This window comes from Pimephales promelas, chromosome 18 (genome assembly GCF_988280905.1).
Source record: "Pimephales promelas chromosome 18, fPimPro1.hap1.1, whole genome shotgun sequence".
Classification (NCBI taxonomy): domain Eukaryota; kingdom Metazoa; phylum Chordata; class Actinopteri; order Cypriniformes; family Leuciscidae; genus Pimephales; species Pimephales promelas.
The window spans coordinates 18,304,312-18,318,704 of record NC_142786.1 but is presented as its reverse complement, the minus strand read 5'-3'; the positions used below and the strand labels follow the sequence as shown (position 1 = coordinate 18,318,704).

At 38.6% G+C, this 14,393-nt stretch overlaps 1 protein-coding gene across 1 annotated transcript in view; it reads right to left on the bottom strand.

Annotated features, from left to right (window-relative positions):
- Positions 1-3,416: 3,416 nt before the first annotated feature.
- Positions 3,417-14,393, bottom strand: part of sdc2 (syndecan 2) — a 55,443-nt gene continuing 44,466 nt past the window's right edge. The window contains exons 2-5 of the mRNA XM_039660626.2: positions 12,991-13,105; positions 12,750-12,910; positions 11,896-12,016; positions 3,417-3,714 (exon numbers count right to left, since the gene is read on the bottom strand). Coding sequence (XP_039516560.2) covers positions 3,551-3,714; positions 11,896-12,016; positions 12,750-12,910; positions 12,991-13,105 — 561 coding nt within the window. The 3' untranslated portion in view covers positions 3,417-3,550. The remainder of the gene's footprint in view (positions 3,715-11,895; positions 12,017-12,749; positions 12,911-12,990; positions 13,106-14,393) is intronic.

Sequence of the window (14,393 nt, the reverse complement as noted above, 5' to 3'; positions counted from 1 at the left end):
GCACTCACTCTCGCTCTCTCTCCCTCTATTGAGAGAACCCCCTATAAATTAACAGACACTGTGACACACACACACACACACACACTGGGCACCGTAAATCCAGGCCTGATAATCAGCACAGATGAATGGATGAGAAAGAAGGCAGGAATGTTTTGATGAGACTGATGCTCCAGATCATGTTTATCTGCCAAGGCTATGGCCAGCTTGACCCACCATTATATAGGAAAACTGTGTCAATGAAAGCAAACAGAGAATGGAGAGTAGAGATGCATACTAATGTTTACATCCTAAATCACAGGCTTATTCAGTCTCTCTCTCTCTCTTAAGAATTATACATAAACTACTAAACCCTTCCAGTAAATAATAGTACAGAAAGATACAGAATGCTGAGAACCCAAACATTGTAACGATGTTATAGTGTAATATTCAGAGGTGTGTTTCCACAGTGTCAGTAATTTCTATTCCAGCAGACCTTGACACTGATCTAAATAAGAGAAGCAGCAGTACAGTAATCCATGAGGAGAACCAATAAAGATGAATAAATACAGCGGTAATCTCTGCAGAGCTCATGTGTAATGCTCTCACAGAAATTCATTTGCAGTCTGTGAGAGAGATTTCACACATATTTATTCATACACGCCACTCCAGCTGTTTGCTTTCAACACAAAAATAATATGAATGGAGAGATGGATAAAATGGAAAGACAAAATGACAGACAGAACAGATCGAACGACCAACAGGACGAATGACAGAAAGATTAAATGCAGATTAAATGACAGACGAATAATGAATAACAAACAGAAAAACAGATATAACGACAGGTCGAACGACAGAATGAAAAACAGACAGAACAACAGAACGAACGACCAACGGAACGAATGAGACAGATTGAACAGACAGAACGAACAGAACGAATGAAAGAACAAATGAGACAGATTGAACAACAACAGATCGAGCGAACAGACAGAACGAATAAGACAGATCGAACGACAGACAGAACAACAGACAGAACGACAGAATGAATAACAGAATGAACAGACAGAACGAGGGACAGAGATTGAACGGCAGAGCGAATGACCAACAGAACGAACGACAGACAGAATGACAGTCAATAATCAACAGAACGAACGATATAACAAACAAACGACAGACAGAACAACAGACAGAACGAAGAACAGACAGCATGACAGAACGAATAACAGACAGAACAACAGAACGAATAACAGACAGAACAACAGAGTGAATGACAGACAGAACAGACAGAACGAATAACCGACAGATCGAACGACAGAGCAAACAACAGAATGAACAACAGACGGAACGAGTGACGGACAGATCGAACGACAGAGCGAATGATCAACAGAACAAAAGACAGAACGAACGACAGACAAAACAACAGAGTGAATGACAACAGAACCAATGACAGAGAACGACGGATCAAATAACAGACAGATCGAACGACAAACAGAACAGACAGAATGACAGAACGAACAACAGACAGAAGGACGGAATGAATAACAGAGATCGAATAACAGACAGAACGACGGAATGAATAACAGACAGATCGAACGGCAGAACGAACGATTACCAGAACGAATGACATACAGAATGACAGTCAATAATCAACAGAACGAACGATATAACAAACAAACGACAGACAGAACGAAGAACAGACAGCATGACAGAACGAATAACAGACAGAACGACAGAACGAATAACAGACAGAACAACAGAGTGAATGACAGACAGAACAGACAGAATGAATAACCGACAGATCGAACGACAGAGCAAACAACAGAATGAACAACAGACGGAACGAGTGACGGACAGATCGAACGACAGAGCGAATGATCAACAGAACAAATGACAGAACGAACGACAGACAAAACAACAGAGTGAATGACAACAGAACCAATGACAGAGAACGACGGATCGAATAACAGACAGATCGAACGACAAACAGAACAGACAGAATGACAGAACGAACAACAGACAGAAGGACGGAATGAATAACAGAGATCGAATAACAGACAGACCGATGGAATGAATAACAGACAGATCGAACGGCAAAACGGACGATTAACAGAACGAATGACAGACAGAACAGATCGAATGACAGAACGAACGACAAACAAATCGAGTGAACAGACAGAACGAATATCAGAACGAATGACAGACAGATTAAATGACAAACAACGATTAAACAGAAAAACAGAGAGAATGACAGATAGAATGAACAATAGGTGGATGGATGGATGAATGTACAGACCGATAAGAACGAGAGACAGCAAGTTTAGGCCACAATGTTTATTCAGTAGTGTTGTTTTAACTTATAGGTACAATACTGTCTGCTTTGTACAACTAAAAAAAAGTCACCATTTCATTCTGCTGTGCTAATAACACAATAACACACTCTAGCCATTCATGACGACACCGGCTGAACGCTTCCAGATGGTAGGCACTTTTAAGGCAAGGTTTAAAACATTTGTGAATATACATTTATATATAATTCTATATAGATTTTTTCCCATACATGAATAAGTAAGTGGATGCAAAGGTCAGATGTATACTCAAAAAACAAAACTAACAGCTAACAATTAAAACAAAAGAAAAACCTTAAATGTGGCCAAAGAATAACAGCAATGTGGAGATCAGACGAGTCTTTGGGTTGCAGATGTGTCTCAGTCCTTCGATCCGTACAGGTGTGTGTCACAGTCGGGAACGGGAAAACACAGGGATTCACGCTTTACACGTTTATCAGTTGTACTGATCGTCACTGGCCTCCGGAATGGGTTTCGGTGAGCATTTAAACTGGAAACTCTTGCTTTTGAGTTTTCAGTTTGTAAAGCGGCTCCTGTAACAGAACAAATCAGATCTGCGTGGATCTAACGAAAGCGATCACTGCCGTGTGACGAGAGAGTAAACCTGGGCTTTCCTCAGAGGACAGGTCGACTCTGGGATCATCAGCTCAATAAACCAGATGCTTTCAACATCCGAGGAAGATTTAGAGATGCAACACACACGAGAGCGCCGTTTCTCACAGCCTACACACACTCGAGCGCCGAAGCACCAATAAACGCTGAACCTGTGAAATAACCAAACGAGCTGCGGGGAAACACTTCGAGTTTAAACAGACGACAGAAAGGCATTGTTCAACATCTGAGAAAATGATAAATTAATGAAACACTTATGATCAGACATGCTGGATGAGACAATTATATTCAATTATTCCACTTTAAAATGTTTCTTTACAAACACATATGCTAGTTTAAAAAGTAGTCAGCGACTAAAAACAGCTCCAGAACGCAGATGTCCTCGCCGTTACAGATTGGGTTTCTTTTCAGCCTTTTCAAAACACACAGAAAATAATGTTTAAATACAGACAGATGCTTTAAAAAAAGAGGAAAGAAACGGTCTTAATTACAATACTCTATGCAAAAAGCTTTCCTTAACGTTATTTTATTTTCTCCTCAAACATGATTTTTTGAATGCAGAAGGAGTTTGTCGCAGTCACTGATATCGGCCCGTCACTGGTGTCGGTGAAGCGGGTTTATGCGTAAAACTCCTTGGTCGGGGCTTTCTGATAGGCCGCTCCTGAGGGTTTCCTCTCCCCGAGGTCGTAACTGCCTTCATCCTTCTTTCTCATGCGATAAACCAACAGGAGGATGAGGAAGATGGCGAAGAGGAAGCCGATCACTCCTCCCGCAATCACAGCTGCAACACAATTAGGGACTCGCTTTATTCCAGTTCAGATAAGCATGTTTCTCACACATGTCCTAACAACACTGCGACACGTTATTAAAGCATCTTTTCAGAGTTTTTGTCCAAACCATTTACATTTACGCACTTAGCACAAGCTTTTATCCAAAGCTACTTACATTGCCTTCCAAGCTCAGTAGCACCTCATTGCAGTACACAAGATCCAGGGGGCGGAGTCAGATCCAAATCTGAGGGGTGCAGTTGGGTAGGTTTAGGGATCAGGGGGTGGAATTGGGTAGGTTTATGGGTGGGTTTAGAGATCAGGGGTTGGAGTTATGTGGGGTGGGTTTAGGGATCAGGGGGTGGAGCTGGGTAGGTTTAGGGGTGGGTTTAGGGATCAGGGGGTGGAGCTGGGTAGTAGAGGTCTTCACGGGTCCAAAAATTCATGCCCGACCCGGAAGAGACCCGTAATGTGCTACACCGAACCGACCCGGACCCGTCGTTCATTTCAAAAGTTGGACCCGGACCCGTGCAGACCCGAGAAATGCCATAAATGTACTGCCCGGACCCGACTCGGACCCGTCTATTATTTGAAAACTGGACCCGAACCCGGCAGGAAGACGCAAACCCGACTGGACCCGCTTGTCACATATTATTTCACACGAGTTGCGAAAAATAAAACTTTTTGTCTTACCTAATTTTAGTAGTCGTCGTCTCACTTCCTGACGTTATCTGACTGAGACTGACTGTGATGCATTACAATCCACGGTAACACTTTAGAATACGGTTCCTTCGTTAATGAATAACTACACAAGAACTAATGAGTAATACAATATTAACAATATAGTAACTATTATTAACTAACAAGAAACTCTGATTAACGAACTAGTAAGTAATAGCGCACAGACAAAAGTGGTAGTTCACTATTAAGTAATTGATAACTACTATTTTTTTAATACTTCCCAGAGAACTACTGAAAAAGTTTATTAACAATCTAGTAACTACTATTAACTAAAAGAAATTCTTATTAACGAATTAGTAAGTAATAGCTCACAGATGAAGGTGTTACTAGATACTTCTGTGGGAATTACTAATTATTTGGATTCGTATTATAAAGTGAAGATCATTGGAATTAACTAGTAATTACTCAAGTGTTACTACATGATCTAGTCATGATTTGTGCAAACGTTTGAGATTTTTGGTGAACTTTAGTATACTTTTAGAAAATGTCTTTAGTAACACTTGAGTAATTAGTTAGTTCCAAGGATCTTCACTTTATAATACGAATCCAAATAATTAGTAACTCCCACAGAAGTATCTAGTAACACCTTCATCTGTGAGCTATTACTTACTAATTCGTTAATAAGAATTTCTTTTAGTTAATAGTAGTTACTAGATTGATAATAAACTTTTTCAGTAGTTCTCTGGGAAGTATTAAAAAAATAGTAGTTATTGATTACTTATTAGTGAACTACCACTTTCGTCTGTGCGCTATTACTTACTAGTTCGTTAATCAGAGTTTCTTGTTAGTTAATCATAGTTACTAGATTGTTAATGTTGTGTTACTCATTAGTTCTTGTGTAGTTATTCATTAACGAAGGAACCGTATTCTAAAGTGTTACCCAATCCACCGACAAGAAAATTCTATCCATGTTATTTCTCTCGTTTTTCCAAGCTTAATCCACTCATTATTTCAGCTTTAAAAGTCCACTTGATGTCACGGTGATGGATGAAAAATGCAGCCTTGCACATGTAGCCTACATTCTGACTCACTCGAGTTACTCGCATAATAACTTTAACTGTTTGCCCTTTTGAACTATAATAACGATTGCTTGTTCAGCCTGATCATATCTGTGCTCTCTGCTCTTCATTGAGTCTGAATCTGACCACCAAAACTTTAAGATTAAACAAGACGGTTCATTTATATTATTATAAACATTGGAGAAAATGCAAAGCGCGGTTTGGCGGAAGCTCTGCTCTGGTTGCCATAGAAACATGACACGCGCTTGAGATTGCACTCCGATCGCACGTGTATTACCAGCCCGTTCTCAGCGCGTGTTATATTAACGATAACGGGTGCCATGTGAGTAGTATTTCGCCGTTTTGTTATACAGCGCGTCCTATATGACGCTAAAGGACGAGAATGCGTTGGTATTACACACAATGTTAAACAGACCCGGGACCCGAAGTAATAGATTCGGACCCGACCCGGACCCGGCTGATCATTTAAAATACAGACCCGAACCCGTACGGGTCCCGGGGCGGGTCCGGGGCCGACGGGTCTCGGGTGCACTGTGAAGACCTCTACTGGGTAGGTTTAGGTATATGTATATTGAATCTGGATCGACTCCTCCCCGTGGATTTCATGTTCTGCAGTGAGGACCATCTCTCCAAGCTACACATTTACATTCTTAACAGTTGCTTTCCCTGGGAATCGAACCCATGTCATTGGCGTTGCTCTACTGTTTGAGCTACAGGAAAGCGCTTTTTACAATACACATCATTTCAAAGCAGCTTCACAGAAAGTGCATGAGTGCATATTACAACTTAGATTGAAAGTTATGCATTTCAGAAATGTACGCATACAAAATCACAGTTAGCAAAAAATAGAAACAATGTAGTAATAATGCCAGTACAATGAGCTTATTGAAGTTATGAATACTTGTTTGGTAACAAATGATTATGTCATGTTACCAAATCAAAATGCACCAATGCTATATTATCTACTACATGATGTATTTTGATTTGGTGAGGCTTCTATATTTCTGCGACGTGTTGCAATGATAGTCTTAGGTGCTGTTTACGCGCTGTATTTACTGTTAAAAGCATGTAATGTGACTATGATTATCATTTAGTGCTCCAGATTTGGAGCTGTAAAAGAAACACTGGATAATTCACCTTGGATTTTGAAATTAAACAAATGAAAACAAGAACGTATTCTTTAGCATAGATTGTTTTAGTAACTCAGTGTGTATTTTTAATAGTGATGTCAAACGATTAAAATATATAATCGCGATTAATCGCATTTATGTCGTAGTTAACTCACGATTAAACCAGGACATCACTTTATAAAAAACGGCCAGGACAGGACGGGAAAACGGGACATGTCCTGGGATAACAGGATTGTTGGTCACTGGTCAATAACTCGCGATTAAAAAATAAAAACGCTGGGAAAGATTAGCTTTACAGCAAAATACAAGAGATGGCCAAACAAGGAGGATGAGGAAGAAAAACAGGATAAAGAGGAAGAAAACTAGTTCATTTTTGTAAGTTTGAGAGAGGTATGTTTGTTCAATTTGAAGGTATTTCTTTTAGGTAATTAATATTTATATATTTATATTTCTAATACAGATGAGACATTATTTTTTTTATCATTATTTCATTCATTATTTTTTAAACCTGTCATAAAACATGTTGAGTATCCTCTGAGAAGCCTATCTGAATTTGTGTCTTAATATAACAATTTTCTATCCACAGAGGGGGCATAACCTATTTTAATTGTATTGAAATTAATAAGGCATCTTTGAGTAATCTTCAAGTATCATTTGTTTGCTGGGCCATGTGCCCTGGTTTTTGGTAATCAAAATATGTTCACCATATGCGGCAACTTTTATTAAAATAAAAGTTTTGCCAGCTTTGCGATTCTCTTTGTACACTTTTACAAACTTGAATGGACGCATGCACGTTTTAAACACAATTTAAACAATGCATTACTTTTATATATATTAAGGTGAATTTCTGTAGCGAAATACAGATGTGTGTACGTTTTATTTAATCTATAAAATCATTACTGTGATGTAAATCATTTTGTTTTATGCAAGGCAACATACAAGGACACGATGTCAGTTACCCTATAGCTAGCTAAATCTATATACATCAGATGTTAAAATCTGTTCTCAGAGCTGTACACTGTTATGGGCAGGTTATGGAGTCAAGTATTTTTTGTATTCTAAAATGTTTGTTGTATTCTAAAATGTAAACAGTATTATACATGTTAAAAAGAAATAAAAATGTTGCTGTTTTAAAAAATGTTCTCATCTGAAATAAAGGAAGATATGTAAACACGTAATTGTTGTGTATTTTACAAAGGTTTACATGATTACGTTAATATACTGTATATAGGCTATATCTATATGTATATTTACAGTAAGTTTGATTTGAGTCAGAAGTATGTGGTAATTCTTTGTAACGGAGGTACTTTTCTAACGGGACTTTTATTTTGACGGGGTTTTTCTTTTTCCGGTGTGCTCGCGCGGGATGCAGAGACGTCTGGGAAGGAGAAGGGTGAGCAGGAGAATTCGAGAGTTTCGCTGAAAACGAGAAGTAAAACTGTCAGATTGAGTTTTATGAGTTTAGAGTATACCTATATCGTCGTGTGACACGAGAACCGCAGTTAGAGCTGAAGTTCGGTCGGTTATATCTTCGGACGGAGAACAGTGTTGGAAGCTTGGCTGAGTGCACGAGGAAGATTGCTGCCTGGAGTCGTGAGTTCATTCATAACACTGCCGGGTGTCGTCGTTGCTTTAACCGAACATATTTTCAAGAGCCTACTGTTTTTTTAGTTTTTTTCTGAAGTGACGTGAACCGTGCGGAGCGAGAGTTTTCTGCCTGCAATCCGTTTAAGTGCACTCGTTAGTGAACAAGATCGCGTGTGCAGACTGCAAGAGTAGTTTTTGGAGTGAATCGTTTTAGTTTTGTCTATAAAGGGGCTGAAAATCGTTCCAGAACAGTGTGTATTTTTGAGAGACATTTTTTTTGTGATCCAGATCATTCCGTGTACGCGAGCCGTGTGAGAGCTGAACTGAGTCATTTTGTCTTAGGAAGATTTTTTGGGGCCCACACTGAAACTTTTCTCGTGATTTTTATTTTTTTTTGCTCATTACCCTGCCATCCTGACGACATCTCGCTGTTCTGTCTCAACTGTTCATTGAATCATCACAGGTCATCATCACAAGCCTTCACGAATCTCCTAAAAGTCTTCAAAGTCATTGCTTCGAAGCCGTCGTTGCCACAGACTGGTACAACATTTCAGTACACACACGTACACATGAACATATGGACATTTTACTGAATCAGAATGGACTGAACTGAATGTTTGAACAAACTGATTGTTTCAATTGTAAGTTTGAACTGTGATTGCTGAGTTGATTGAAAGCTGAATCATAAGATTGATTCAAAAGAGTCGTTTAGTGATTTCAAGGTTAACTATGCATGTGAAATGGGTCATTTGAAGTGAATCATTTGAATGAATGAGTTATTTGAATTGAATCACAAAAGTTATTCGTACTCAGGGTTGTGAATAAGTTTTTCTGTGTTTAATGAGAATATCCTTATCCAGATAATAAGGTTGGGTAAACACTTTGAAGGTGTTTAAAGGTGTTGTTCTGAATATATTAGTCAGTTGAAGATCATTCAAGAAAACAAGAACACTAGAACTGTTATTTTATTTATTTTATTTTGATTGTCATTTTATTTGTTTGAGCTGTCTCTTTCAGCAAATACGTAACCTATTGAGGGAAGAAAAATAAATTATTAGTTGTTCAAACTAAAATATTTGACAGTTATTTCTGAACTTATCTTGGGGTAGGGGCGTCTCGTTTACACTATTAGGATTAGGTGGGTGGGGACGTGAATTCAATTTACTTCCATTTCACTTCATGCACTTCAGGAAGCCACCGCTCTGACATACTTACCTGAAGCCTACACCACGTATTCCTGTTGCATTTTGTAGTAGTGTAAGATAAAACATACACTTTAGTGTATACTGAGACTTAAAAGAACTGGAGCGGGGACTAAGTTCCTTTCGCTTCTAAATCTCCCAGGGTAACTATTTAAATATTCCCCTACTAGGCGAGACTTAAAGTCCCGTTACATCTTTATACTAATTGGTTCCCTATATTGTCACTTTAGAATACTGTTTCAGGTTCTAAGTAATTCCTGAAGGACTATCTAATAATTATTTATTAATTACTAATAAGTTCCTTGTATTTTTACTTTAGAAGACTGTTTCAGGTTATAAGTAGCCTAATTCTTGGATAATTAGTTGATAATTATTTATTATTTACTAATGGGTTCCCTCTATTGTCACTGACTTTAGAATACTGTTCCAGGTTCTAAGTAATTCCTGAATAACTATTTAAAAGTTATTTATTAATTACTAATAAGTTTCTTATAATTACACTTTAGAAGACCGTTTCAGATTATAAGTTGCCTAATTCCTGGATAATTATTTGATCATTCTTTATTAATTACAAATGGGTTCCCTGTATTGTCACTTTAGAATACTGTTCCAGCTTCTAACTAATTCCTGCAGAATTATTTGATATTTATTAATTACTAATAAGTTCCCTATATTTTCAGTTTCCCTCAGTCGTTGCCTCAAGTACATGAATTTACTCAGTGGCATTCTATGCTGAGGAAAACAGACACACACAGAGCTGTATATAAAATATACAAATAATCTGAGGTTAGTTTTGTATGACTGTTCAGTAATTACTTCTTAGTTATTTTTCTTGAACCTTAATTAGTAGATAATTAGTAGTAGTTCTTCAGGAGGTATGACAGAATTCATTAATTATTTAATAACTAATTGATACTTAACACAATCATAAAATTATATTACATACTGATTAGTGAACACATCTTCCTTACAGTAGTGAAGAAGTTGTTAATGAAGAATTACCTATTAGTTCGTCAATAATTCCTTATTAATTCTGCAGTAAGTAAGATACAGTATTCTAAAGTGTTACCGATAAACAGCCCATTCTCACCCCCAAGGCGTCACCTAACTGACGCATTGGGAAGCATTTGGACATGCTTCAATATCTGACGCTTTAGGCGCCCTTTAGCATCAGTTAGACGACGCCCTAGGATCGCGTGTACCCTACCCCCACCCCACACCTAAACCTAACCGCGTCCTCTAACTGACGCTTTCCTTTAGCGTCAGTTAGATGACGCCGTAGGATTGCGTCATGTAAGTGACGCTAAAGGGCGCCTAAAACGTCAAATATTGAAGCATGGTCAAAGGTGACGCCTTGGGGTGAGAATGCGCTGCGATAAATCCTATTCAACTATTAAAACATTCACACCGTTTTATAAAAGATGTTTTTAAATGAAGCAAGAGATGGTACATATTTCATGAGTCCTATATACCTTGACGCTCATTCCATAGGGAGCATAATCAGAAACAGCTGATCTATACATGGGAAGCGTCGCTGGGATCTTATCACGTCTGGTGAGGACACGTGAAACATCATCCCTGTCGATTACGTGACTCGAGCTCTCACACAAAGCAGAGGCAGATTATGTCCATAATTGAATAAGGAAGCCCTCGACGCTGCTGGAGGCTCGAGAGAGTGACCCAACGCAGGGAGATATGATTTATTCTTCTCATTGTGGCTCACAGGATATTAAAGAGGAGTATGCTTAAATTAAGGATTTGACCTTTGCACATCCAGAAACTGATCTGTTGTATGGACACATGCTCTGAATGCATCTCGACGAAGACTCGAATGTGCCGTGAACTCTTGAAGCTCCCAGCGAGACATGAACCGCCCGTTTAGGAAAACATGAATCCCTCAAAGACATCATCTAATATAGTAGCAAAATTATTGGAAAAACTTTTATGTTTATAAATGTTCAAGCTCACTCAATTGGGGTCAGTTTAATTAGTACTTTTATTCAGCAAGGATGCATTAAATTGATCAAAAAACGACAGTGAAGACATTTATGTTACAAAAGATTATATTTCAAATGAATGCTGTTCTTTTAAACTCTCTATTCCTCAAAGAACCCTGACAAAATTTCCACACAAATATTAAACCGTGTTCAACACTGATAATAATAATTTATTGAGCATCAGATCCTCATATTAGAGTGATTTGTGAAGGATCATGTGACACTGAAGACTGGAGTAATGATGATAAATTCAGCTTTGATCACAGGAATAAATCACACGTTACTGACTGTATACTGTATTTTTGATCAAATAAATGCAGCCTTAGTGAGCAGAAGAGACTTTAAAAAATTTTTTAAAAATTGTTCTGATCCCAAACGTTTGAACAGTGTGTATGTGAACAATGAATAATAAATATATATACAATTTATTTTATATTGTTGCATTCCTATAGATACTCGGGTGTCTTGCAGTGCTGCTGTATAATTAACAGGAGTATTTATCAATAATAATTCACAGACCTGCCAAAACTTCTGTCCTCTGGAAGAGATTTTCGGACTGCACGTCGAGCGGGGGCCGAGGGAGGCTCGTGGTGCTCGTGACGGGGTTTCGGCGTGAGTCTTCGGTGGCCGGATCTGGAGCCTGAAGTGGAGAGGAGGACGTGTTACACTCAGTTTCTGACAGCGCTGGACTCGGCATGACTGCACATCATCTGTGACCAGGAGACCCCATTTACACCTCCGCTGAAGATGGTTTCGGGTGATCGTATACATCTCAAATAACCCAGGATCTTCTAATACCCTGTCAATCAACCACTGCACTAAAGCATTGTTGATTTTTACACGTTTATTGTTTTTTTCAGAAGATAAGGTTAAGGTTTCATCATGCCATATTCATTATTTTAGTCAATTTTACTGAATAATGTTTTCATGCTCTACTAGAACAGGTTTGAATGTTGATTATTTTCATCATATTCTCCATTGTTGCGGCTCCTCTCTTCCCAGTCTGTCAGTAACGTTCTGTTTACTTCCTGTCTCTGTGAAGCCCCTCCTTCTGAAAAGCACACTGTGGTCGGTTGGAGCAGGGTGTTGTGATTGGCCGAGCACTTCGAGTGTGTCTGGGAAATGTCCCACCATTCCCATAACCGCCAGTTTAACACACTACTAACTAACTCAACCAGGCCCCGCCCCTTTATTCTGCGTATGAATTATTATAATGAGGAATACTGTGTTCGTTCCTGGAAGAAACTCAAGACTTCAGTGGAGGCGTTTCAGGAGTTCAGAAACACTGATATAGAGAAAGAACATCCTCAAACAGTAACTTTACACACTTAAGATGGGGAAAAAGCATAGGGTTATTAAAAGCAAGTTTTCACCTCTATCCTGATTCGTTTCTTCGTGTCTTTGGGAGCATCGCGTGATGTCGATGTCTCCATTTTGGGCGTGAAGTCTTTGGTGGAGTCCTGTGTGGGCTCTGCTTTAGGCGCGATGAAGAGTGTGTTTACTGTGGCCACCTCCACAATATCCTCTCCAGCTCCTGAAACACACACACATGCTTTCACACACTCCACACGAAGGATTAGATTGTGCACTGGGAATCAATGTGGCTCTCCGTACCCGATCCCGACCCGGAGCTGAAGTCATCGTCATCCTCCGGATAACCCCCCGACCCGACGTCCTCCAGGTACAGGTCGTCGGCTGAGGAGGCGGGTTTGGCCGCAGACACTGCTATCTGCAGAGATAAAGCACAATACATGTGGGGATTAAGGCCTTGCCACACTAATCATCTTTTTCTCTCCATTTTGGCCTTCCGTCACATTGAAACTTTCAAAAACCTCAACACCCTTTCAAAAACCTCAAAAACCTTTTGAAAACAGTGTTTTCAAAACGCAGCCACAGCCTTGTTTAAAAAAAAATACGGTTTATTTATATTTTAAAAAAATATATAAAGTATATTTCAATGTAGAAATATTTACACGGTGAATATTTATTTATTTATTTATTATTATTTATAATATTTAAAACTAAATCTATAAAATACAATTAATAATATAAATAATAAAATAATAATACAAAAATTCTATATATATTTTTAATAAAATACAATATAAAAATATTATATGGTATATATATAAAATATTAAATAAATTAATAAAAACAAAGCTTTTTGAAAAAACTCTCCAAAACGGATACATTTTGAAAACACTGTTTTGAGGTATTTAAAGGGTTAGTTCACCCAAAAATGAAAATTAAGTCATTAATTACTCACCCCCATGCTGTACCAACCCCGTAAGACCTTCGTTCATCTTCGGAACACAAATAAAGATATTTTTGATTGAATCTGAGAGCTGGGTCAGTCCTACATAGACTGCCTAAGGGACTGGCTCTTGACGGCCCATAAAGTCATTAAAGAAAAGGTTTAAATATTCCATGTGCCTACAGCGGCTCAATTATAAGTTTATCAAGCGACGAGACTACTTTTTGTGCGAAAAAAACATAAATAACGACTTTATTCCACTATTCCATTACTTCCTTATGGGCGCATGCGCGAGAACTGAGACGAGGACGTTCTCATTCGTCTACTTCTTGTTACCGGCTGCTCACCGCTTAGGAGTCTTCTCAAAAAACGACAGTGTTCCTTATAATCCGGAGCGCCTTATATATGGATCATCATTTTATACGGTAGGTGGCGGTAAAACTCCTGAGCGGTGAGCAGCCAGTAACAAGAAGTAGACGAATGAGAACGTCCTTGTCTCAGTTCTCGCGCATGCACCCATAAGGAAGTAATGGAATAGTGGAATAAAGTCGTTATTTATGTTTTTTTCGCACAAAAAGTAGTCTCGTCGCTTGATAAACGTATAATTGAGCCGCTGTAGGCACATGGAATATTTAAACCTTTTCTTTAATGACTTTATGGGCCGTCAAGAGCCAGTCCCTTAGGCAGTCTATGTAGGACTGATCCAGCTCTCAGATTCAATCAAAAATATCTTTATTTGTGTTCCGAAGATGAACGAAGGTCT